A 24,959-nucleotide genomic window follows, 5' to 3' on the forward strand; every position below is an offset into this window, starting at 1 on the left:
AATGCTTAGACACAGTTACTTTATGAAATACTTGTGAGTTTGCGTATAATCTTTATGTTTTGTCTAGTTAAACGTCCAAGTTTTAATAAAAACTGTTTCTATCCACCCCAAAAAACCCTCTCTATTCACCCCGTTTTACGGTACTAGTAGTAAATTAGTACGACTTGTCAAAAATATTCTTTTAAGGAACAGAGTATACAATATGTATAGCCATTGTGGTCTTACACAATAACCTAAAAAGTCCTCTAAATCCGAATTTTATTTTATTCAGCTAATTTGTAAGTTTAATGACTTTATTATTATAATATAATTAATTATGTTGAAAATGATATTATATCTCATTGAAATAATATTATACTGTGTTTTTAATAAAGCTTTTGTTGATGTTTTTACTGTGTGTTGTGTATTCTTTGAATCTCAGTGTGGTGAAAGAGGATGAATAAATATTATATATGAAGTAGGTAGGTGATCATTGGCCTAGCCTTTTCCCAACTATGTTGGGGTCGGCTACCAGTCTAACCGGTTTCAGCTAAGTACCAGTGTTTTACAAGGAGCGACTGCCTATCTGACCTCCTCAACCCAGTTACCTGGGCGACACGATACCCCTTGGTTAGAATGGTTAGACTGGTTGTCAGACTTTCCAAGCTTCTGACTAGGTACCTGTAACGACTGTCAAAGATGTAGGAATAACAGCCGGGACCCACAATTTAACGTGCCTTCCTAAACGTGCCTTCCTACCTGAAGTAGGTAGGTATTTTTTTCATATCTTATACATATAGGATAGGATGTATAAGATACGCAAAGTCATCAAAAGCCATATCAGTTAATACCATTTTTCTTACCATTTTGGAAAAAAAACAATGTTTTCGTGGTCTGAATTAGGAACATGGTTGTATAAATCAATGAGTTGTTAAAAAAAAAACATATTTTACGAAAATATTTTTATTGACCGTAGGTATATTACAGTAAGCTTATGAGATAACTTAAAACTATTTTTAAATTATAATTAATAAATACATACATGTACAACAAAGAAATAATAAAAATTTTCAAGATGGCGCGTAATTTTACGTATTTTCGTGATTTTCCTAACCTAGCGAAGTTCGGCTGGTTTTCTAATATGTATAGTAAATATCTTTTTACATTTGAAACATTGAAAATTCATTTAATTGTTTTATTCTGTCTCAATGTGCAACTTAAATTTCGCCTGCAAAGTCTTATTCGATCAAAAAATCGAAAATCTAAAGTTGTAAAAATGGCCGTAAAACATTGAAATGACGACTTAATAAGTTTTTTTTAGCCATTTCTTTTTTAATATTTTTGTGACAATTATTTTTCATGCACCAACAGCCGTATGCAAGAACGATGCGACGAACAACAAATACAGGGGACTTTTTCTTAAACGACTCCCGTGCTAAGGAATTCAATCCTATTTTCGCAGTTTCAACAAGCATTCATGTCACATGCACAAAAACACCCAGACTCAGAACAAGCATTCCTGAATTCCACAAATGCTTGTTTTATTCAGAGATTGAATCCACAAAATGTCGCCCTAAGCCTTCATTGTAGTGAATAGTAGAGAAAAGAGACATTTTATTAAATTTATATCGAAACGTTTTTTTGTAACTGTAATACGGCTGTCAGATTTTCCCGCCTTAAGACGCCATCTTGGCCGCGGCGGCGGCGGCGGCAGCGGCTGCCTTCTTTTTGACAGCTAGGGCTGTCCTCTGCTTCGCTTGGATTTTCATTTTCTGGCTCTTTGATAATTTCCTCTTCTTTTGTTCGTTGCTAGCTGCTGTTGACAATAAAAAATAGGTAAATAGGGATGATGGTGACTTATTTCATTCTTTGTCTTGTAGTTTCAGATATAATAAATAGTACCTAGATGTAGATATCTATAGATAGGTACCTATATCAAGTATTTTTTATCTTGTCCTGCTAATATAAATTGATCAAATTACAGTGAATTTAACAACTATTCAAAACTGGTCAAATGCGAGCAGGGACCGGCCGGATACTCATTGAAAGGGTTTTTGAAGGGGTTTTTTTAAGCGCTTCAAGAAAAAACCCTATGACATATGTTACACCTTCGAACGGATTACTGTAACCCTGTTCCGAACGGGTTACCCTTTACTACCCTGTAACACTGTAACAGGGTAACCCACTCCAACCTAAGACAATGCAATATGCACTCTTTATCATAGTCATTAGTTTGAAAATAGTATAACCACGAGCGCAGGTGACATCTTACCGCCCAGCGGCGCCATTGTTGCATTTACCGAGCGACTTGTAAACATGGAATAAAAATCATTGTGGATATGATCTTACAGTTTAATTTTGCTTGTCGCACTTTTCAAATGTTGTGATATATATTTTTCGTGTCTATACTTGTAGACCAGGGTCGATAATTTTTAAAACCAAAAAAAAATTAGTAGGATGAAACCCATTAGAAAAGGAGGGGAATATTATAAAAATGAAAGGAAAAATAATTTACGGGTGATCTGAGGTCGGGAAGGGGGTGGGAGTGACGTTTGAAGAGTAAAAAACGGTTTTTATCGATTTCCGGCAAAACTAAAATTCGTATCGAAAAAAGTCAAATGGCAAAGTTCTAAAAGAAAAAGATCTAAAACTTTTGTGTTTACATTTTTTTCACATAACCTCAAAATTTATGTGAAAAATCTAAAAAACCAAGATTGTGGTTTTTTATTTTTATCTTTTACAAAAATTTATTTTTGTAACGAAATTTGGTGAAAACTTACTTTTTTGTGTCCGAAATACGCTGTAATTTATTTGATTAAAAATATTTATTTTTTCACCTTATTTTGAATTAATATAAAGAAACACTCTAATTTTCAATCGAAAATTCACCCGTCAAATCTTCTCAGAAAATGCAAAAAATGAAAAAAAAGCTTGCATTCGATTTTTTTTTAAATTATTATAAATAATTTCATCTAAAAAATTTGATCTCATTTTGTGTTCAATAGACCAATAATCGAGGAAGGTTTTAGGCTAGGTATATAAAATTACGCTGCAACTAATAGGAGCGAAGATTTAATGGAAAATGTGGCAAATACGGGGAAAAATATTAATCTTCGAGGGCTTTCGTTCAAAAATTCCTAACTTATATCTTCTAACCACGCGGACGAAGTCGCGGGCAACAGCTAGTTACCTATATGACGTTTCGCGCGTAGGTAGTTTGTCCGAGAGGCGCGACGCGTCGGCGATAGAAGAAAATCAGCTGTAGTCTTAGTAAAGCAATGAGGGGCCGCTAGGGTGCAAGTATGCAGCTCAAGTTTAGTGGGTAATTCAGGGTAACACGAATAAAAGCCTTTCGTGAAGGTAACCACTTCAAAGGGTTAAGTTATTGAAGGGGTTCCCCTTCACGTGGTTACCATAATGAAGGTGTTAACCATTTCGCTGGGTTTCGAGGATGTAACTCGAACAAAAGGTAACACTGCGATATGAGTTACCCCGTGTACGGGTTACCCTGTCAAACGGCTTAACTCTAAAGTGGGGTTGTCCGGTCCCTGAATGCGAGTCGGACTCGCGACACAGAAAACAAGTCTGTGTTAATCCAGGTTATAAACTATCTGTGTACCAAATTCTGTCTAAATTCCCTGGTTTTCGCATAGAAGAGTAATCAACATACATCCATACATACAAAATTTCGCGTTTATAAGGGCCCATTTAGATAATGTGGGAACTATTGTGCAAGTTGCAATACATTGCTGGCGATGTTATATCACGTTAGATACTCGAGCCGCGTGGCTACACAATGTATTGCAACTTGAATGGTATTCCTAACATCTTAATGGGTCCTAATATTAACAGGATTTTCCACGTGCTAACAAAGTGTCAGAAGGTACTTCAAGTGCCATTGAAGCGAGTAAAATTTGTCAGTGAGTCGCGATACAGCCGTACAAATTGTATTTGTTGCGTTGCTCGGTTCGGCCCATTAAGCTTTTGCTTACGTGAATGTTTGACAAAGAAGTAAAATGTTTTATTGCTTACTAGCTGTTGCCCGCGACTTCGTCCGCGTGGATATCCTACTAATTTAATAAAATTCCTTTGTCGACAATACAAGTTTATTCGGTTACCTACCACACCTTCTTAAATCTTTTACAATAATCTTTAAACTAGTTTAAACCGTACATCAAGCGTAGACGTATTTTTCAATGCTCCCGCCAGAATCGCCCGTCATGAATTCCCCCTTTAGCTTCCCGCAAATTTTCATTTTTTTTTTTCTGTTCTTTTATTTTTTTTTAATATCCAGACAGCCTCTTTTTTTCACGCACGTCGCACGCGAATTAGTCAAATGACTTTCTAAAATCATTACATTTAATATCGCGCCTTACACTAATATTATAAACGCGAAAGTTTGTATGTATTGATGGATGTTTGTTCCTCTTTCACGTAATAATCACTGAACGGATTTAGACGAAACTTGTTACATTGATAGTTTATAGCTTGGATCAACACGCAGTTTTATGTTCCCGTGGAATTATTTTTGATTTATAGCGGGAGGGACTGCAGGCGACAGTCTTAGATGTAATTTAGGAATTTATAACAAAGGATTAATAGTTTTAGAGTGTTCTCAAGTTCTCCCAGTTATTGTCACATATATCATTACTGTTCTGCTTCTATCAATAATAGCGTGATGGTATATAACCTAAAGTCTTCTAAGTGATATTTCTAACATAAAAAATATTTTTTCGAATCGGCCCAGTTCTTTATGATTTGCGCTTTCAAACAAACAAGCAAATTCGTGAACTTTTGAAGAGGCGTAACAAATGAACTGTTGTTCTACTATTTTACAAAATTAAACAAACTATTTTAACTAGAGCCAGGAATATAAACTGCATTCGTGACGGTTGTAAACTACAATAGCTGAAAACTCGTGTATTCGTCGGTTTGACTTTGTCAGTACCTACCGTAAAACGGGGAGCATAGAAAATAGTGTTTTTTTATGGGGTTACATGAATATTTTCTTACATAAAAATGCTTAAACACAATTACTTTCTGAAATGCTTGAGAATTTTCGTAGGATCTTTATATTTTGTCTTGTTAATCATTCAAATTTTAATAAAAACACTGTTTTTATCCACTCTAAAACAACCCATATTTACCCCGTTTTGCGCTACTATTTCTTTGCTCGTTTTAAAACGACTCCCGCATTGAGGATTTTAATCGTTGTGTCTTGGAGTTTCACAAACATTCAAGTCACATGCACAAAGACACCCAGGACACCGATTCTGCTACTTACAATGACCGATGAATGAATGGCAATTGAACTAAATTTGAAATTATTCCTATTGTCATAAGTATTTTACCAAGACAATAATTGACCTAGAGTGTCGGTACCGACTTGTACTGAATTTCCAACTATTGTGTAGAAAAATGCTTAAGAGAATAGGAAAATGGAAATTTTAAGCGTAATTTAATTCATTCATCGGCTTTTGTAAATAGCAGAATTGGGGCCATAATTCAGTAAAAGAATGATTTAATTCTTAGAATCATTAAATGAAAGTATTCAAGTTATCATACCTGCAGCTAATATTTGTCTGTTGGCGGCAGTACGCGCGAGATCGCCGAGCGTGTTCGCGAGCGCCGCGCCGAGCCGGCCGCAGTCCGAGCGCGCGGCCGTGTGCGCGCGGAGAGCTAGCGTCGCCAGTCTGACAAATGTAATAGTACCGTCACACAAGCCAACTTTGCCAATCAAGGTCTTTGCCCCAAAAGCAATTTATAAGCAAATCCTCTTACATAAGAAACAATTTTAGTTTTATGGTAACATTTATAATGACACTAGCTGTTGCCCGCGACTTCGTCCACGTGGTTAGAAGAAATTGCGACTATAACTTGAGATTTAAATTATCCTATCTCTCAAGTTGGATCGAACTGCACATGGTGTGCGAATTTTATTATAATCGGTTAAGTGGTTTAGGAGTCCATTGAGGACAAACATTGTGACATGAGATTTATATATATTAAGATTTCCACCCAAATAAGAATTATTGCCATAAAACTAAAATTGTTTCTTATATTAGAGGATTTGCTTATAAATTGCTTTCAGGGCCAAGTTGGCTTGTTTGACCGGTATTTTATTATACAGTATACACTTTAAATTGACTTAGAGTTAGAGGTTAGTTTTGAGAACAGAAAACAATCGATTTCAAAATTTATCAATAATAACTGCTTAACCAAACTTGCTGAAATTTTTATGGGAGCAAATGGCACCTATTTCACGTAATATTAAAAAAGAATCAATAAAACTGGTTCAGCCAATACGAAGTTCTGAGGTAAAAAAACCAAAAAGAAATTGACGAATTTAAAATATCGTACTTATTCATGTCTGTTGAAAAATAAAAAGATGACTAGACTGCCCAGTCACTCCCGTATTTAGGACTGTTAGGCATTGCATAGCAAATCACGCATCCCGTTCCAGGTACCAAGATGATTATTGTACCTTACATAGCTACGCTTGTTCAGCTGCCATAATTTTCCATTGAAGTTATACATCTTCAATGGAAAATTATGTATGTTTCGACTGGCCTTTTGGTCTAGTGGTTAGTGACCCTGACTGCTATACCGGAGGTCGTGGGTTCGATTCCCACCCAGGACAAATATTTGTGTAACGAGCACGATCATTTGTTCTGTGTGTGGGTGTACTTAAGTATGTTTATCAGTTGTCTAGTACTCATAATACAAGTTCTGCTTAGTTTGAGACTAGATGGCGCTGTGTGAAAGTTGTGGAGTAATATTATTACGTTAGATGGATGTCTCACCTCCCAGCCAAGTCCTGCTGATCAGCGTCGAGATCGCAGGCCACGGCGGTACCGTTCTTCCCCTTCAGAGACATCTGCAACCAACGAGACTGGTGGATAATATTGTGATTTCTAACCTCGTAACGCCCAAGCATAAAAATATCATAAGGGCTAAATGCCCAGTGTTCATTTTAAATTACATAATATATAAATACGGTTCATGCCCAAGCAAGTCTGCGCTTATTTTGGTGTATGTACGTCATGTACGCTGGGCGTTTACGCGTACTTTTTAAAACTATGTTTGGGCTTTAATCATTTCTAATATTATGTACACTATAATGTACAAGGGGCGTTACGAGGCTAACGTTTATGAACACATTATACTGTCACTTATGCTACTTGGCCTTATTCCGCTATTCACAATTGCCGATGAATTAATGAAAATTTGGTTAAATTTAACACTATTCGTAGTCTCCTAAGAATTTTGATAACACAATAATTATAAATTCAGTACGGAGTGAAACACTCACGATCAATAGACTCAACGCAATGAATTTCATTCATCAATTCATTGGCAAATGCAAATAGCTGAATATGTACCCTAGGCTTTTTTTATTTTTTAGAAAAACGACAACCTCACTACCGGATGTAATCCTTACGTTGTCGCGTCTGGGGTGTCACAAATTTTCAAGTCACATGCACAGTGACTTAGGTCCGTATTACAGAAGGCTACTCAAGTCCTAATCTCTGTTTAAAACTAGATTTGAGTTGAGATTTCATTTTAGAAAGCTCCTCAAGCATAGATTCGGTGATCACATTTCAGCTGAGTGTAGATCTTATTCTAAATCATTACTCAGTTCTAGATTACTACTTAAGTAGAGATTTGATCTGTGATTACTCAAGTGTGGTCGACACCGCGCTTGAGTAGAGATTTCCCTTTGAGTTAAGCAAATAATTGTGTTATAGACTCAGAACAAGGTTTAGAGGATCACGAAAATCCCATATGTCACGATCATTTATATTTGAATATGATATGAATATTATGAATACTGGGATTTGTATGTAACTTAAATGTTTTTTACTTTTACAACTCAAGAAAATAGTGTATTCTTCTGTTAAACGCCAGCAACGCCCTTGTGACCCCTCTGTTGTTTAAAAGCCGCGGTAATAGGGATGATGACAATTTTTTTTGCAGTATCCGTCTTGTAGTTTTTTGTATAATAATAAAACATAAACACAACATAAACTGTCCCGCAAACATAAACTGACCAAATTACAGTGAATTAAACTTACGCGTGACGTCACGATTGAGTATAAATTTTACTCTATCGTTACGTCACAAGCCCTCTCTCCTAAACTTTAAAGCAGTTAATCTTTGTCAATTCTAGTTTTTCTGAAAAAGGAAAAAAATACGTGTCTCATACTTTTCAATTATCTAACTGAGGGACTAATGAGATTATTTCTTTTAATACCCAGTCATCATCCCTATTGCTTAACATCAGGCGATCCCTCTGCTTTTTTACACCTTATCTCATAGAAAAAACTCTCTCTGAATCTGATTCTCTCTCACTCTATTCAAGGGTTGAAAGCTACAGGAATGGTTCTAAGAGTTCGACTCGCGATCCCGCCGCGTCTGCTCATGATTAAGGACTCCGGTTGGGTCCGAAACTAGTCGGGCTACCCCGATAAATACGCGTGAGTAAACCGTTACATCATTTAATAATGGTTCTAAGAACTTGTACAACACAGTAAATATGTTCCTCAACACCAAATACAATTCATAGCGTCGACGTATAAGATTATTATTCCGAAGTTTGATTCCAAAACGCATTGAAATCAATTCCGATTTAATTTTAGCTGTATAGTAAGCGTGGCGGGTTGTTATGTAAATAATTTTGTGTACGTTAACACGGTTACTCATTGTTGATTCGTAACTTACCTCTATTTCGAATAATGGGTTTATTTTTGAAGCGAAATAATTGTTTTGTTTCTACATAATAAAATCATATTTTGCAAGTTAAAAAATGGAATAATTTTATCAAATTAGTGTATTGTCATCGGTCCTCAATAAATCTACAAAGTTTGAACGAAATCCGACCCTTTAAAGTCAAAATCGCGCCCAAAGAAGTCGGTTACAAACATACAGGTGAAGCTAATAAAAAGCATGTAAAAATGATGCGTTAGATACAAATATTCAAGGCATAAGTTGAAATTATATAGGTACCTACTAGCTTTTCGCCAGCGGCTTCGCCCGCGTCGAGGTCGGTTATATCGTGTTTCCAAGAGAACTCTTCAAAAGTTCGGGATGAAAACTATCCTATGTTCTTTCTCAAGGTCAACTCTATCTCCGTACTAAATTTCATTAAAATCAGTTCAATGGTTTAGACGTGAAAGCGTAACATACAGACAGAGTTACTTTCGCATCCTACTACTATTAAAGACGAAAGTTTGTAAGTATGGATGTATGGATGTTTGTTACTCTTTCACGTAAAAACTACTGAATGGATTTGAATGAAACTTTACCACAATATAGCTTATACATCAGAATAACACGTAGGCTACAATTTTTGAGGTTTCTAATGTGAGGTCGTAAAAAACACATTTTTTGCGCTTACATTGCAAACGCTGACTGAATCCTACAAGATAGATAGAAGGCAGATAGATAGATAGAAGGCAGGTATAAATTATAAGTTATATCTTCTAACCACGCGGACGAAGTCGCGGGCAACAGCTAGTGGAGAATATTAGTAGGGATGTATTATGTGATTCGATTACCATTCAATCATCTTTCATTGCAAAAATTGAATTCCATTTTTGATATTTAAGTTTTAGAATAAGGCTTGATGACTTACCTTGAAGCTTTGAGGGCAGATACCGAAGAGGTATCTGTCAAGCGTCTGTTTAAATTCGTCGGCGAATATGAGAGCGGCTCCCTCGTTCATCTGTAGAAACAAATAGGATTACTGAGTAAATACATACTAATAGTATTAAGTTACATCATCATCGGCCCAGCCTTTTCCCAACTATGTTGGGGTCGGCTACCAGTCCAACCGGTTTCAGCTAAGTACCAGAGTTTTACAAGGAGCGACTGCCTATCTGACCTCCTCGACCCAGTTATAGGCAACACGATACCCCTTGGTTAGACTGGCTATCAGACTTTCAAGCTTCTGACTACCTGTAACGACTGTCAAAGATGTAGGAATAACAGCCGGGACCCACAATCCGAAACACGAAATAGTATTATGTTATATTATATAATTATAGATAAATATCATTACTGATTTCTTCTTCTTTCTTTTTTTTTAAAAAAAACGCCTCCATCAGTAAAGAATTTAATATTTGTGTCGCGGGGTGTTTCACGAACATTCAAATCACATGCACAAAGACACTCAGCCTCGGAACAAGCATTCGTGGTTCACACAAATGATTGTCCTACGCGGGGATCACAGTGACACGTCGCACACAGTGGGTTTGGTATGGTAACCTCAACGACTCGACTATCCGTGCCGTCGAATTAATGAAGGATTCAACATCAAACAAGACGTAAAACTGAATGTTATTTTTGTAACACAACGTTTCGAAACATTAATTCCGGATTATTGCTTTAGCAATTAGCTGCAAAACACGTATGGCTGTTGTATCGATAAACTGACTTTATAGTCGATAAAATGTCTGAAAGTACAACACTATTTTACACTTCAGCGATTGTTATATTTTCAGGGACTACAAAAGAAGTAACGGCCTACATTTTCCCACGTTTTTATACACTCACTTTTCTTGTTTGCTTGTCGTTCCGGTTGGATTTTTGTAACTCAATTTTGAGACACTTCCCGATAAGCTAACAGGCTGAAATTTTCAGTGTAGCTTCAAACCCAATGACAATGCAATTTACAACTATAAAAACGGCTGGACCGGTTTTTGATAAAATTTTAATTTAGTGACAATTAAAATCGTGGGTGTTTAGATTTTTTAAATCTATATTCTTTTTAATTTGATCTCTATAATTTTAACACTCTTTCCGCGTTATTACACGACGCTTATTAAACCGCGTTATTTCTTGCGTTACATGTCATCTGACAAAAAGGTTAACTTAGCACGGACAGTATACAAAACAAATATAGACATTTAAAATAGTCAAAAAGACCTTGATAAGGTCGGTCTCAATTGTTTGATTTCCACTGTGTTTTCGATTTACACTCGCGCGCTATTTTCAGACTGAAACACCGAGATTGCTTCTAAACTGTGTTTTGTTTACAAATATAAATTCACCTTGGGAATAAACTCCGTACTTTATAACAGGCCCTAAGGCCTATGACCTTGTGGTTGTATGCATGAATGTGAACAAGAGGATACAGATTCAAATCCAACGCGAAAGGAGGTTCATGTATGGAGGTTCAATATTCGTTAGAATTTGTTTTGTATTCTGTTCTTTTTAAACGACTCCCGTTTTGAGATATTTAATCCTTTTATCGCAGTGTTTCACAAACATTCAACTCACATTCACAAGACACCCAGACTCAGAACAAGTATTGGCGGATCACGCAAATGTTTGTCCTACGCGGGGATCGAAACCGCGAGGCATCGCGCACAGCCGTCTTATCGTGGTGAACTATACCGCTCGGCTAAGCTGGATGCAAAAACTGACACTATACTTTTGTACTTCAGGCCTTTTCGTACGCGGGGATTGAACCCGCAACACCTAACGCACAGCCGTTTTGGCGTGGTAACGTATACCACTCGTACCTACAAGTCACCACGCCAAAACTGTATGCACGGTGGTTCAGCACTACAGACTTTCCTTACACCATTAAACAGTGTGGGGCAGTTATGTCATTTTTCTGTATTGTCTTATCATTTTTCAATGCCAAACCTCTATTTTAAGCGCCGTTAAGTTGTTAATGATAATGCAATGTTTACAAAAACTGTCAATCAAATTTCATAAACAAACGTTCACCAATTGCTTTGTTAAAGCTATTTATGATTTTCAAAAGCATAATTTCGGTAAAGCAGAGAACTTGTAAACAATTGTACAATTATTGCGTGAATAGAGATGAAAGGGAGAAAATGTGTTTTAATCTGTGGTATTTTTGACGTTTGGTTGTTTTTTTTTATTTTTATTTTTAAGTGTGTAAACGGAAGTTTGGATAATTGATTTTTAGACTTAAAATAAACATCCGCCTTTTAAAGTATTTTGAACAAATTCATTAATATTTTCTTTTTTATATTTGTAACCTTGAATGTAGTTTTGTTGCAAAGGGCTTTTCGGCTCATTTTGCACTGGATTACGGAGTTTGGTTAGCCTTCATAGAGATCTTCAGAAAAGCTAGCTATTATTAAAGCGCCATATTTTAATTTTCTAGTTAGAAAAGTGATTTATTTAAACTAACAAAACATTGATTTACGTATTAGTTCATTCATTTTTAAATTTAACAAAACCACCTTATTCAAATATAATAAAAAGCAAATAATAATCTGGAAGAGTGCAATTTAAGTAGAAAATTATGACACGCTGGTGGCAACAGATTACACAACTTTTTTTAAATCTAATATTTGAGCCAAAGGAATAACACACGTGTATGCATCATAGACAATATTTTAAAACTACGTCTTCCTTGTTATTAATGTTTTAGGGTTCCCTAGACAAATAGTAAAAACAGTACACAATAAATTACGGCTCTGGTTTCTGATTCTGACACCAGGCTGTATCTCATACACCGTTCCACGAATTAAAAAAATAATGAACCAAGCTAAAGAAAAGATTGCTACGATATATTTTTTTTGAGGATGATTCCTAATTATATGATTCAACTAACAGTTCGATTTCAGACCCAACCAGAGTCGTTAATCATGCATTAATCGTTGCATCATGTAATACCTATATAAATGATTTTCTTTTACCAATTTTTCACGGAAACCGTCAGCGTCGAATGAGATTCGCACTTAACAAGTTTTTCTAGTATTTATTTTTACATTTTTAAGTGTATTCGTTTGCAAGCCTTGTGAACGTGTAGACAATGTATCTATTATAATTATCGTCTATATTGTTTCTTCCCTTCTCTTAGAAAAACGGCCTTGAAACGGTCAAGAAAATATTTGGGAAACCTGGATTACAAATGTTGGAATCCATAAATTTTACCTGTTTTTTTCATACATTTGAACGCATTAAAATATTTCTAACTTCTATCTTCATTTAATAAAATGTAACACTAAAAAATCTTAATGTAAAATTCCTGCTTCACAAATAGCATAAAGCATTTTCTTTTTAAGAATTGCGCGGGAAAACACCCACCTCTTTACTCTATGGTGCTTTACAACGGACAATAAATTATGACATTTCTTTGCCAATGTTTTGGCACGTTAGACACGGTTTGTCATTATTATGATGACTTTAAGACAAGATTGTATCTTTTATTTATGAGAACCATGTCAGCAATATGAGAAATAAGTAATTTTTGATTCACTTTTTTTGCTCGGAATGTTAGCTCATCAGTTGTACAATCTAACTAAGAGAACAAATAGACACCATGCTTTTGTAGCTATATCTTTCATTTCAATTTTGAAATGCTTTGAATATTAATGATATTTTAAAATACATTAATGGAATTAGAATATTGATTCTTGCGTAAATTGTAACGCAATGAAAAAATATCTTACACCTATCAAAACAGCCGCTTGAAATGAAACTAAAACAGCGTTTAAATACTTAATCATAATTGCAAATTTAACCTCTACAGTAAACAAAGCTAGTCTCTAACATAAATAAAAACAACCTAAAAATACGCATGAATCACGAAATTATAAATTCGCCATTTTTACAAGCATAAACCTTGACAGCGGTCTATATTAGCTTTTATAAATATTACGCGCAGGTATAACTCATACAGCCAATAAATGATAACCCACCACTTGATAATGTTCATACGAAAGTTTGTGTTGGCATCGTTCCAAAATGGCGGCGATATATACGGTATTAGAAAATTGTAATGGCTGTATGTATTATGTTTTTGGGATTGCGCTGTTAATGTGAATTTAGGGATTTATTTTTTAATGTATTTTATTTCTATAAAAAGTTATATCTACATTAGCGGTTGTATAAAAATCATCCACAAATGCTTGTCCTGAGTCTGAGTGTGTTTGTGCATGTGACTCGAATGTTTGTAAAACCCGCGAATCAAGGAATAGATTCCTTAATGCGGGAGTCGTTCTTTAAAAGATATATTTTTAATTATAAACTCCTACCTCAGTTAAGAATTGAATCCTTGTGTCAAGAGGGGTTTCAGAAAAAATCAAGTCGCATACGGATACGGGACGGGACGGGACGGGATACGGGACTGAGGACAAGCATTCGAAGATCACACAATCGCTTATCCTACGCGGGGATCAAAACCGCGACACGTTGAAGTCAGTGAAAACAATTTTTCACAAAAGAGGTCTTTACTTAAAAACCTAATAAAAAAAACCAGTGAATACTCTTTCAAAACCAATAGTAAATAAGAAAATGTCATTTCAAACTATCTCTCTTGATAATTAGTAGATCATAATATCTGGCTGTTGTCCAGAAAACACATAATTTAGACAGCATAAATGGCCGCCGACGTTTTCCTTTCAACGATACCATTCACAAAAAACTAATTGCTTTTGTCTAAATTAAAGGAAACAAATGTCTTTTATCATGGCGTTAAAAACTAAATTGTTATTTTGCGCATTAAACTAGCATTTTCTTTTTGTAAAGAAGAAACTCGGGGTAGTTTTGAGTTTTGACAAATATGGGAGGACATCTCGTGAGCATAACCTAACTTTTTCATTTAATCCCGTTATTGAAATGAAACTACTCTTACGGATTTTTTCGCTGTTTTCGTTCACGTTTTCGGTCACGGGCAGACCATGCCCGTGACCATGATACCTGCAAAGGTTTCGAAACGTTGGGAACTAAAATCTAAAATTAAACCGCGAAAATATCCGTACCCAAAGGGTAAAAATGGCACCTACTAAGGGTCTGACGTCAATCCGGCTTCCACCAGGCTGTATCTCATGAATCGTGGTAGTAAGACGGTTGAAATTGTTTCAGATAGTTAATTTAAGTTGTCGCTGCATTTGTTACAAGAAAAGTGAAATCGAAATTCAGCATCTATTGTTAGATAATTTCATAGTTAATTTCTGAAAACGACTTAATTTTTTTAATCGTATTTGTAAGCACCCTTTATTGTCTATTTCGATGCGCATTTGAATGTTTTTATATTAAACTTGCTCAAGAAGCCATCTTGCATTAAGGAGCTGCTGTCGACCGCCTATCTGTTTAATAGAAATAAACACAGTCATAGAAAGATAAAAAAGTAAATACCTAAATAATTATAATAATTGAAAAGTAAGGTCCAAATTCCAAAATAAATTGCAAGGAAAACGCGATGAAAGGGCAAGGTGGACGCGTGCGTGAAATTCGCGGCCAAGCCATAGTGCCAACTTAAATATTTAATATTAGCCCCATTCATATTTCTAGACATAAAATCAGACACAAAATAGCACTTTGAGACTAACGTACGTGTGACATTGGCAAAATTACGTAAATGACGTCATCGGCAAAAATTAAGACAAAATGGCCGTCCAAATTGTCTGTGGTTGAGATTAAAACTGTCAACAAATTCGATTTTAATAATATTCTGGATAGAAAGCATAATATTTACTAATGGCGCGTAATAATAAACTAATTTAATATTTGCTTTGGTTTTATTGATATTGGATTTAATTAGACGTCTGATACGTAATTTAGAGTCATCGTTTTATATTGAATTATTTTGTATTAAGGTCCTATAATTTTATCATTGAAAATGCGAATGTGCCAAACTGCTTTTTCTGTATTTTTTCTGACAAATTCGACGATGGTATTCAAATTGCTTTTCAAATTTTTCATTTCAGCGGCAAAAGCTAACACGTGAGTTTTGGGCAAATGAATCGAAAATTAAATATTAGAATGTTCATCTACTACTATTTAAATAAAAAGACACCATTGCTATTTATTTATTTAAAATTGATATGAATATATTTTTATGAATTTAAATCTATACTTCTATACTAACATATAAAGCTGAAGAGTTTGTTTGTTTGTTTGAACGCGCTAATCTCAGGAATTACTGGTTCAAATTGAAAAAAAAATTGTGTTCAATAGACTATTAATCGAGGAAGGTTTTAGGCTATATAACATCACGCTGCAACTAATAAGAGCGAAGATACAATGGAAAATGTGGCAAAAACGGGGAAAAATATTAATCTTCGAGGGCTTCCGTTCAAAAATTCCTAACTTATATCTTGTAACATCAGCTAGTATTTAATAACCAAAATTAAAAGAAAAGTTTAAAAACTCATGACCTGTCAATCTGACAGCAATTTTTTTTCACCTGTTGTTGCGATAACAGCAAGAGTGTCGTGTACTCTGCCAATACGCCACCTCATTCTGGAATCGTATTTGTCACCTTCCAAAATAATGTAAAATGTATATTATGTAGAGCGAGTGCGTCTGAAAGTAAAGTGTGGCGACGTGGGATGTTTGATGCATGTTTCACTTTGATGCTCGGGTCATTTAACGGGGTATTATGTGAGCTGTGACGTCATATGTGTAAAGTTTGTTCATAACGCAAGCCATTAACGTTATGACACTGCAAGGACCTACTGGCCAAGTGACAATTCTCAATCATTAAAGTCTTATCAATATTAATCCTCTTTGAGACACAAATCTGCGACTCAAAATAGGATAAAAATATTCTAGGGAATCGTAGTTTGTGGTAAATCCCTAACTTGAGTACTGCCTCTTTTGGTTGCTGATTCAGGGGTTAAGTGAAACACGGCGTTCGGATACCTTATTCATTTCGCGTAAAACCCCTGAGAGAACCATTCACTCGCTTCGCGTACCTACCTATCAAACCTACGACCGTCACAGGTAGTCAGAAGCTTGAAAAAGTCTGACAACCAGTCTGACCAAGGGGTATCGTGTTGCCCAGGTAACTGGGTTGAGGAGGTCAGATAGGCAGTCGCTCCTTGTAAAACACTTGTACTTCGCTGAAACCGGTTAGACTGGAAGCCGCCTCAACATAGTTAGGAAAAGGCTAGTCCGATGATGAAAGCAAGTTTTAAGCACCATCTTTTTATTCCAGCCAAAAAAAAGGCGCGCAAAATGACAGCACAGATAAACAAATAATATTTACATTTACCATTGAGGTTTTATACACATGCCATAGATTCTAGAGCATAATCTTGGCACAAAATATCAATAATGCAGTAACATCATAATGTTTTCATAAAAATTTCACCAGCGCGAGATTTCTATTTTGAAATTGACACAAATATATGTGTCTCGTATTTACGAAGATGTTTTTGTGGAATTGTAAAATTTGATTTTCTCTGTGACTAAGGAGTTTTTGTTTTCCTTATGTCTGGGTGTATTTTGATCGAAGACCTTATGATTTGCGTTTTATCTATTTGAAATGTCAAAGTTATTTAGCTGAAGCCGACCGCAACATATGTACTTAGTTGGGAAAATGCTAGGACAATGATGAAATAAATTATTGGGATAAAAGGCATTTTTGTTCAGTTATTTTTAGTCCGTCGGTCAAAAGGCTGTATCTCAGAAACCGTGATAACCAGACAAGTAAAGTTTTTGTCGGTGTCAGGCAGTTCTGTTTAGGAGGTATTTTGTTTCAAGTGAGCGTGTCTCTAGACTCTAGATGATTAATAATATTGTTTTGACGACAGAAGTAAGTCTATTGAAAAAAGAACGTTGTAAACTGCAAATAAAAAAACTATGAGCCAAACTTGATGAAATTTCATTGTCCGGACAAAAGGTTCCACAAAATCGGTTCGTCCTCTCCGAATAAGGAACCTCCTCTTTTGACTGAAAAGAAAACCATTTTGTTACAGTATATCTCGGTTTTAATTTAGCTAGGTACATATTGACGTTATTTTCAATTAATTCGTTACATTTAACAGACAAACAGTTTATTCTCGTATCAATCGCACTTCAGTCTTGAATCAATACAAATACATTTGTTGAAACTCGATTGTTTTGGTACTGGCCTTTATTAAACTACGCTAGACTGTTGCTTGAAATCTTCTGAATGTTTATGCATGAGAGAAAAGGAAGCCAGACCAAATGGCGCCATAACGTGAAACATGTTTTTATTTAAACAACTCTCGCATTAAGGAAGTTAATCCTTGTGTCTTGGGGTTTCACAAACATCCAAGTCACATGCACAAGACACAGTGAGTTTCGCGTGGTGACCTCAACCTCTCGGCTATCCGTGCAGTCATTATTGTATAGCATACATTACGTAAGAGGTTACGATTTCACAAATAACTTTACAAAATTGTTGTCTGCTGATCAAAATTATATGGACAGATCAACTTTACCAAATAAAGTAGGTATCTTTTGTTTTTCAACAAATAATTTAAGTTTCCCTACACAAAAGCGGCATTAAAAATAAACCTGATCTTGCCGAAACACAGCATATGCTGAAAAAGCGATCGTCATTCAAGCGTTTTATAGTAAAGGTCAGTGTTTTGGCACAACACTGCAACACTATCTTTCAATGTTAGAGCTTTAGATAAACTAGTGAAAACGTATTTACTGTTGCAATAAAGCTAGCAACAGCTTCAGTTAAGATATTAAACCTTATACCGATCTCCTTGGTAGCTTTTATTGTTACTTTGCTTATTTATAACCTATAAACATGCAGCTGTCAAAATTGACGTTTATTTTCGCGGGAAATGTTGGATGTATTGAGCAGGAGTGAATGACAAAATTACGGATCATGACGAATATGCATTTCTCTTTTTTATGGTTTCACTCTCCTCTTTTAGTAATTGAGTTAAATTTTAACCCTATGTACTGCCTGTTAGTACATAGGGTTATAATTTAACTCAATTACTAAGGGCTCACTGTTACCAGGCAGTAGATCATGAACCGTGATTGCTAGGCATCGTTTTAATTTTCCCACGTTTTATACCCTCACTTTCTTGCTCGTTTGTTTGTCGTTCCGGTTGGGCATTTGTTACTCAATTTTAAGGCACTTCCCGATAAGCTAGCAGGCTGAAATTTTCAGGGTAGCTTCAAACCCAATGACAACGCAACTAACAATATTAAAATAACGACTGGACCAATTTTGACAAAATTTGAATGAAGTGACATTTAAAAACGTACTTATTTAGGTTTTTTTATACTTTTAATTTGTTGTTAAATTTGTACGCAGCTCTGTGTCGCGCGTTCGACTAGCAATTGACCAGTTTTCTCCTATTAATATCAAGCGTTCGCTAATATTTGGCCTGATTTAACTCTCTTGCGGTTTCTTAGCAACTTGTGCGTCACTGGCCCGGTTTATTTAAATAATTTAGTTCATAACCTGTGTACAATTGGGTGTTGCTATTATTTTAATTTACTAAAACGAATGACATTGGCACTGAAAGCTTTGTACCTACTCAAATTAAATGAAAATGGATGCTGTCTGTGAGATGAGTTGAATCTTCACTAAAAACCATTAATTTTTTTTTCCTCGTTTTAAGTATCCTGGGGTAATTTACCCTAAATTTGTCAAATCGCAATAACGTTTTAACTTAATAATTTCATTATTTAGAGTACGCTGTTTACCGTAATTCCGTCATGTTTTTTTCTTTTCCCGTCTCTACTTTGTTCCAGAAAACTCAATATGCCAACCAAACTCGTAAATTAATCTAATAAAAAACAAAACAAATTTTAAGATGGCCGCCCGTATATTTATATTTTTTATTATCTATGACACAACACCGGACCACAGATTATTAATTCGATCGTTAACGTCTGCGGGCTATTTTATGTGAAAATTTATTGGACATTAAAACTGATTAATATTTTTTTACATATTTCAACGTTTTTGTGCACGTCATTTTGAATCCTTGTGGCTTAAAACGTACTAGAATATGTTGTAAAGTGATAATTCAGGCAAGTCAACGCGTTGTGCGTCAGTGAAAAGCGCGCCAAAGTGATTAAATTAATGTGGAAATATTAAAACAAGGAGTAACAAAGAATTATTTTGGTTTATTTTCAATTATGCTGTGTTTGTTTCGTATTTCGGGCCAAATTAGTTTCTAAAAGGGGCACGTAATCGTCGTATGCTGCGACAAAAGTAAAGTGCTTTTTTTTTAATAACGATTTTAGCTAAGATTCACAAGATTGGTTTGAAGTCTAAATTAAACAAAAATATATTCGAACTTTTTTCGTAATAAATTTCGTAAATAAATTAAAGAGTCATTCGTCTTGATATTAAAAAAGTAAGTTTGTATAGGGTTTTGAACCATAAGGCTTCAACGGAACACGCGCCACAAAATCAATCAGTTAATAGACAAATTTTCAAAAATTGAGATTTTTTAGAGTCTTAATTTTAAAAGGATAATGTCAGTTTTTGCGCGCAGCCAATCCAAGTGATTAAGGTCAACGGTCTTCGATCAACGCTTAGGACAAGCATTTTGTGTGATCCACGAATGCTTGTTCTGAGTCTGGGTGTCTTTGTGCATGTGAATTGTATGTTTGTGAAACACCCCGCGACACAAGGATTAAATTCCTTACTGCGGTAGTCGTATTAAAAAGAAACAAAAACCTCAACGTCACGAGCAAAGCCACAAGCGAAAGCTTGTTATAAAACACTAAATTATTTCATGACATCTGTCACCGATTTCACGGCGATTCATAAATTGTTAATCACGTGAACATTAATCATAAAATTAATTATAAACGCGTAGGTTTTCATCGAATTTAGAGGAATGATTAATTTTCTAACTGTTTTCATAATGTAGCTGGTGATTTTAGCAGCTAATATTAATAATATTATATACAACATCTTTCACACATAGCCATGTAGTCTCAAACTAAGCGAAGCTTGTATCATGAGTACTAGACAACTGATAAACATTCTTATATATTTCTATAACCTACATAATAATAATTTATTTGGAAGAATATTGTTACAACAGGTAATATTTTAGATAAATTACACCCGGATTATGCTACCCGGATACCCGGAGATATGATCGTGCTACGCACACAAACATTTGTCCTAAGTTTGAATCGAACCCACGACCTGTGGTATGACAGTCAGGGTCACTAAGAGCTTATGCAGGGTAGGGCACAATGCCGCTTTAGCTAATGCAGCAAGATTCGTTAAAAGAAAAGTTCGGAGGTCGCCGTACAAAAAAACATTTCGAAAGTGCACTTTCTAAAAACAACCTCGAAATATTCAAGAATTAGGAAATGGATCAATTTCAAACTAGCAATATTTGATAATAGACAGATAGACAGACAACGAGACAGGTAAAACTAAATATAAGCTTGTTCGAAAAAGTAGAAAAAAAATGAACTAAAACTTTATGGCTCAATAGCGACCGGTGATTGTTTTCATTTGCCGATAATGGCGCCCACCGCGGGGCTTGTGAGTTTCTGTTTTTTGTTTTTTATTTTCGATTTAATACATGCTCAGAGGGAATAAGATTTTTAGTTGATTTTTAGCCAGTTCTAGCTTCCCAGGAGGTATGGACTGCATCACTCTTCACTATAAATAAAAAAGGAATCAAGACAATCAGTTCATCCAACCCGAAGGTACTTTAAAAGAAAAATAAAAAGACCAACCGAGGAACAAACATACATACATACAAACTTTCGCGTTTATAATATTACTCGTAGTTTTTGCATACAGCTGTGATTTACGTAAGATTCATCTGATATTAAATATATTAGACGAAATCAAACGTTTTAAATTAAAATGAAATATCACTAAACGCCTGTCAATTCAAAAAAATATGCGAAAAATGTGATAATTTGGCAACATACAGTTTGTGGATTACATCAAATTAATTATTCATTTATCACTTGAATTATTATTTACTGTTTTAAATCATTAATAACTTTTATATGAAACATCCGTCGGAAGGCATGTTAAATTGTGGGTCCCAGCTGTTATTCCTACATCTTTGACAGGCGTTACAGGTAGTCAGACAGAAGCTTGAAAGTCTGACAACTAGTCTTTCTAAGGGGTATCGTGTTGCCCAGGTAACTGGGTTGAGGAGTAGTGGTTTCTTAGGTTTTCGCGAATGTAGACTTTTGTATTAACAGAAGAAGGTAGAACGAGCAACATCTTCTATCAAGACGAATTCCATCCTAGTCTGCCCGTGACCATGATACCTGTAAAGGTGTCGAAACGTTGGGAACTAAAATCTAAAATTATACCGCGATAAAATCCGTAAAAGTAGTTTCATTTCAATGGGTTGAGTGAGGAGGTCAGATAGGCATTCAGAAAAGGCTAGGACGATGATGATACAAAACATCCGATATATCAAATCAATAAATTAAATAAACACAGTTAATGACATACTGAAGATACTACTCCAATTTAAAACTCTTTTGAATGACAAATCTCCTAAAAATGGTTTTAAAACAAATGGCTGTACGAAATCGTATCAAGGTGAAATTCGCCGTGAACGAATTCCGTCGACTATTTGACATTTCTCTTTCTATATTTTGAGACTAGATACTTACATTTAGATTTTGTAAAGATTTCACGGATTTCAGGTCACGGAATTTTGTAATTGGTGGTGTGTATCAAAATCTTCGTTTTTTCTTTTAATATTTAATCAAAAGTGTACTTGGTAGGTTTGTGGTTGATTTTGAAAATAATACACATTTAAGTTGTCTTTGACTCGTTTAAAAATACTAATGTCCTGTCCTATTTTAGGCAAAAACGGCTCATAAATGTTTTTGAGCTTTTCAAGGTTTCTCTTGTACATCAGCAGCCGAACTTAAAACGTATGATGGAGCAATGGTATTGACAGTTTATTCTCAATGCAGTGTTTACCAAACTCAGCTAAAAAACTGTCTGAAAACTGACTAGCCGTCAGTTGAAGGTGTTTATTTCCTAAATTCGTAGATCAAAAGCTGTTTCTAGAATAATCCTTGAAACACCTATGACAAGCAGACTAAACGTTTTAAGTTTACAAATAAAAACTGTTTATATTATTCATAAACGTCATTTGCAATGCGTATTGCGCATGCGTGGCGGCCATGATAATATTTAAGTCATTATTATCTTTTATGTGCAGTAAATATTTGGTATTATTGTAATAATGCTTTGAAAACTAGAAAAAGACTATTTCTATTCAATTAAATATACTTACTTACCTATCTATTTATTAGACAATGAACTAGGATTGATGCTTAAGTGCTTATTAATTGAACATAATATTTTTTGCTTTATTATTTTTTAAATTTGGCTTTACGCGCCACATAAGAAATCTAATAAGTCCGAGTAAGTTTTGAAACTGAACTGAGGCCGGAATTGGTGCGCATATTAACTTGCCACCCAAGTTCACCCAACGATGTTCTCTTAGCCTGGCTTCGTACTTGGTATGAAACTCTTTGTACGTTTTAAATTTGTTCAATCATCAGGGGATGAGGAATATTAAGTCTACATTAGACTAGAATCAAGATTTTATAGTTAATCTAACAACAAATTAAATTAATTCTGTTTCTTCTCCTTTCTGAAAACTGAAAATCATTTTGGTCTTTTATAGATGTCTATATTAAGACAGTATCTTCGAAAATCCCTCATCTCGGCTAAATGGCTGTTTAATTTTTATAGATCTAATAGAACATAATAGTTTTTATAGCAGTAACCGATGATGTTTATACGAGCGAGGCACGGGAAAAAGCGTATAGGTACATTATAAAACTTTTATTTCTTTATTTATTTTCGTTAACAATAAATTGTTATAGTTTACACAAGATTTTCAGCAATAAAAATTCTGTATTTAATATTTGTAGGTTTTAAATATATTTAATAAGCATGAACATACTAAAATAATATTGTTTTCGATGGAGTGGGTGGGCTAATTGCGTCGTAAAGATGTTTTTTTTTTAACGCATAGCTGTGGTTTAAAAGAAGACTTAAAATAAAAATATATAGTGAGAGTTTTTAATAAAGTTTTTATAACAATATTATTTTGGTTGTCTGGAACTGGCTGACTAGAAACTTCTTGGATGAAAAACAAAAGCTTAATGGCGGACTAACTATTATTTTTAAAAGTCTTTATTTGAACTTAATATTATTATTTGTATTTAACTATGTGAAGTGCCAGAAAAAAATCTATATTAAATATTAATATTTAAATAAAGGTAAATCAAATATAAATTATAATATTTATAAAAAAATTAGTTATTAAATGACATAATTTTTTACCTTTTTAGGACTTTTCACTTCGGCTGAATGATCTGTTGTCTTGTTCTCATTTAACTTCGCCTTACTTTCAACACACAGACAAATTAAAAATATTATCACTGTCAATCTTACTGATTTGAGCGACTCCATATTTATTTTCATTTATTAATTGTTCAAAATTAATTCAACAATATTACAAGCACAATTTAAATAATGTCATAATTTTATTTGCACTTTATTTCGGGAATGTATCCGAAATTAAAGTTTGACGTTTAAAAGGGCGGGAATGCCAAATGTCAAATCGGTTTGGCTGACTCCAGGCTACTGGAAATTATTATAGAGACTGCAAGACGCATTTATTTTTAGAATATCGATGGGGCGTTAGATCTAGAGGTAATGTTTCATTTACGCATCGAGATTTTATAAATAAATTGATTCTGTTTCATATTATTTTATGGAAAGGAAATAATTTATTCTCTAAATAGAATATTGATTATAGTCATCGCCGCTTTTAGTTAAAAAAACAATTAGTTCATTGAAGATTATTTAAAATCCAACTATTCGGTACTCATTTTATTATATACTGTTTCTTTTATGTTTATTTTACTTAGCTGGTGACGAACGATTAACGACGCGGTATACCTATAGCTATAGAAAGATGCTGCATCTATTTGAATTGGAGCAAGCAAGAAAACATTAATATTTTCTTAACTACTAACCTATCCTTCGTTAATAAAAAATGTTTTTTTTATAGATTTATTCAAGTCTGCAATTCAAAACATAGTGTTCATGATGTAACATCTCAAACATTTTATGATAGAAATGCTCGCGTAAATAAAACGCGGGCTTTATTCCCGAGTGCGTCAATGTTTTAATGTTCAGGAGTTAAAAATATTAGCGCTGACATTATCAAAACTCGTTTTGTAAATGTAATGTTTGTAATATTTACTCCAAGTTCGGGAATAAGTTTAATCGA

At 34.6% G+C, this 24,959-nt stretch overlaps 1 protein-coding gene across 3 annotated transcripts; it reads right to left on the reverse strand.

Annotated features, from left to right (window-relative positions):
* Window positions 1-926: 926 nt before the first annotated feature.
* On the reverse strand, window positions 927-24,446 carry LOC113492325. Of its 3 annotated transcripts, none has more exons than XM_026869781.1 (5): window positions 24,005-24,446; window positions 9,614-9,703; window positions 6,783-6,871; window positions 5,545-5,672; window positions 927-1,792 (listed from the first exon to the last, which is right to left on the reverse strand). In XM_026869781.1, exons 1-5 carry the CDS (start codon window positions 24,143-24,145, stop codon window positions 1,656-1,658), a joined length of 585 nt encoding a protein of 194 aa, XP_026725582.1. In that variant the 5' UTR covers window positions 24,146-24,446; the 3' UTR covers window positions 927-1,655. The 3 variants fall into 3 exon arrangements, with proteins under 3 accessions (XP_026725582.1, XP_026725581.1, XP_026725583.1); XM_026869780.1 differs by having other exon boundaries at window positions 927-1,795; window positions 24,005-24,443; XM_026869782.1 differs by having other exon boundaries at window positions 927-1,795; window positions 6,783-6,856; window positions 24,005-24,441.
* Between the last annotated feature and the right edge of the window lie 513 nt (window positions 24,447-24,959).

The sequence above is a fragment of the Trichoplusia ni genome, chromosome 3, assembly GCF_003590095.1.
Source record: "Trichoplusia ni isolate ovarian cell line Hi5 chromosome 3, tn1, whole genome shotgun sequence".
In the NCBI taxonomy this organism is placed as follows: Eukaryota; Metazoa; Arthropoda; class Insecta; order Lepidoptera; family Noctuidae; genus Trichoplusia; species Trichoplusia ni.

Bases quoted from the DNA above. Each gene is read 5' to 3' on its own strand.
- LOC113492325 (XM_026869780.1), bottom strand. From the start codon at position 24,145: ATGAAAATAAATATGGAGTCGCTCAAATCAGTAAGATTGACAGTGATA. The intron at 9,704-24,004 runs GTAAAAAATTAT...TTGTTTCTACAG, and splicing joins AAGTGAAAAGTCCTAAAAAG to ATGAACGAGGGAGCCGCTCT. The intron at 5,673-6,782 runs GTGAGACATCCA...TACATTTGTCAG, and splicing joins CAGCAGGACTTGGCTGGGAG to ACTGGCGACGCTAGCTCTCC.